Source organism: Natrix helvetica, assembly GCF_964273705.1.
Source record: "Natrix helvetica genome assembly, chromosome: Z".
NCBI lineage: Eukaryota > Metazoa > Chordata > Lepidosauria > Squamata > Natricidae > Natrix > Natrix helvetica.
This window is the reverse complement of record NC_138554.1, coordinates 32,378,160-32,381,015: the sequence shown is the minus strand read 5'-3', so window position 1 is coordinate 32,381,015 and position 2,856 is coordinate 32,378,160. Positions and strand designations below refer to the sequence as shown.

At 31.7% G+C, this 2,856-nt stretch overlaps 1 protein-coding gene across 1 annotated transcript; it reads right to left on the bottom strand.

Annotated features, from left to right (window-relative positions):
• Positions 1 to 677: 677 nt before the first annotated feature.
• Positions 678 to 1,604, bottom strand: LOC309381753 (olfactory receptor 14A2-like; the record flags this gene model as incomplete). The annotated part of the gene is made up of 1 exon (XM_081933038.1): positions 678 to 1,604. The coding sequence occupies one exon, from the start codon at positions 1,602 to 1,604 to the stop codon at positions 678 to 680; it is 927 nt and encodes a 308-aa protein (XP_081789164.1).
• Positions 1,605 to 2,856: the final 1,252 nt, after the last annotated feature.

Genomic DNA, 2,856 nt, shown 5'->3' with positions numbered 1-2,856 from the left:
AAATCCATGATATTAGGCAATTTATTTCACATGTATGGTTGAAGTAAAAAAAGATTAGCTGATAAAGTGCCACTTTGGCTATCACCTCATGAAATACTACAAAGAACAGAGATGATTACAGAATGTGCAGTAAATGAATGACATTTCGAGACTTATTTAAATTTGAGGATTTAAGATAAAGACAAGAGAACAACTAGTAAGTGAAGGATTTGCTTGTGATTGGTTTAATTATTATAGAATTTTTGAAATATTTAAACTTGATAAGAAAAGTTCTGTTTTCACAGGAACTAAATCTCAATTGAATATTAATTTATGTTCTGAAGATGACCACTTGATTTCTAACATATATAAAATGCTACTAAAGATGAATCTGGAAAATGAATATGTTAAACAATGTATGGTAAAATTGGCAAACAAATTTGTGTATAACATAATGCTAAATAAAAGGGAGAATGTATCGACAAAAGGACTACAATTTACATTAAATTATAGTTGGAAAGAAAACTTTTATAAACTGATGTATTGATACTTGACTCCAGGTAGACTACTAAAAATGCATAAAGCAATGTCATCATCACCTTTTCAAGGTAAGTAAGCTATTTAAGTTATGTAAAGCTTACTTTTGTCCCTCTGTCTCTTTTTTTCCTATTAACACAGATGAAGAAGTACATCCAAATTCACAAATGACCAAATGACCATAGCCTAAGAAGTTTTGAAAGAGTAGCTTTGATGTCCTTGTTTCTCATGCTATAAATTAATGGATTCAATATGGGGGGAAGTATGGAATAAATTAATGTAATTATGAAATCAAGGTTTGATGGTCTGTTAGAAATTGGTCTTAGATAAGCAAAGGAAACAGTAAACAAAAATATAGAGAAAACACTAAGATGTGGTACAGAAGTGGAGAAGGCCTTTTTCCTTCCTTGAACAGAAGGAATTCTCAAAACAGCCGAAAATATTTCTACATAAGTAACTACTACAAAAGCAAAACAACTAGCTGATAATACAGCACTAAATGCTACAGCTCCAATTTCAGTTATATATAAACCAGAACAGGCAATCTTAAGTAAATGAGGAATTTCACAATAAAATTGACTGACAATATTAGAGCAGAAAGGAATAGTAAACGTTTCAATAGTCTGCAACATAGCATTGAGGAAATTGGCAATCCACACACTGCCAATCATTTTGATGCAGGCCTTTCTATTCATTATCATTTCATATTGTAAAGGATTGCAAATGGCAACATACCTATCATATGCCATGACAGTGAGCAAGGCAACATCAGAGCCCAGGAAGAAGACAAACATGAGGACTTGAGCAACACACCCTGAGAAAGAAATATGCCTTGTATTTGTAACAGAATTAAAAACAGCTTTGGGGATGATGACTGAAACCGAACCAATGTCTTGCATGGCTAAATTCATTAGGAAAAAGTACATAGGAGTATGAAGATGGTGATCAAAAGCAACAACAGAAATGATGACAAGGTTCCCTGTTACTGTCATTAAATATAATATGATTAATACGGTTATGAATGCAATCTGTAGTTCCCAAATATTCGAAAATTGCAAAAGAAAAAAGACAGATGTGTTGTTTTCCATTCTTGTTCATAAATTATGATATCTCTAGAGAAAAAAATAAAGTAGTGAAGTTAAATATTTTCCATTCAATTCACTTTCAATGGATTTTATAAGCAGCTGAATAGCTTTCAAAAAAATTAAATATTTGCAAATGGACTAAAACATTATAGGCTACATTACCTTCCTACTCTTCAATTATGTTGCTTATTTTTTTTGTGGTGAAGAGCACAAGGATATATTGTACTTTGAGATTAGGTAATCCCTTTGTTAATTTGTGAAAATAAAATCTTCATAAATGGAATAAAAAAGTTCTAGAAAGAATAGTTTTAGAGAATGAAATGATTTAATAAGTAAAATTGGGAAATTCATTCTTCCAGCAGTTTACAATCTAAAGGGTCAATGCCTTGAATGCTTATGACTTCAGCCATACTCAGGATAATTATCTCTATTCTTTTGTCAGGTTACTGTCTTTGGTAGTTATGGTACTCTCCCCCCCTTCTCTCTCTCACACACCCACAGTCTTTTGTCCATGTTGAGTATAGACATATCAGATACATTTGGCAAATGCAGACAAAGTGAATATTTTTATATCATTAACACAAAAACTGAAGAAACCAACAAAAATCTTTAGTTTAAAGTTCCTAGAATGGCTGAACTAGTGGAAGAGGCAAGCAAAGAATTATTTGCTTGCCTCTTCCACTAGTATTTTAACTAGCTAAGTTAATATAGTTTTGCAACATTCACATCTATTAAAATATACAACTTATTATGGCTGTAGGAGTTGCTATTTAAAGGATGCTCTTTGGCATTTAACAATTCTACAAAGCAAAATATATTGGTGCTTCTTAGCCCTACCATATGAAATATAGAAAGGAAATTTTAAACACTGCCTTCATTTCTAAACCCTAGTAAGCTTTTAATGAAATTAAAACTAATTTTAGTACATATAGATTAGTTCTGATTTGACTTAAACAGCAATTTAGCGATTTGACTTAAACAGCAATCTTCCTGAATATTTTCAGGAAGAAAGAAATTACTCATCAATGAGGTAAAATTAAATGAATGGCTCACCCTTCAAAAAGATTTTTTTCCTATTGCCTTTGTTTTGATGCTGTCAGTAAAATTTTATGCTGTTAGGCTATCAATGAGAATATATCCATTTTGCAATTTCTCTTGACATTTCTTTTATTAAACATTGGTATCCACTAACAGCACAGTATGGCCACAGTAGAGCACAGATTGTACTGTATTCTTTGGGACCTGTCCCAGGAGT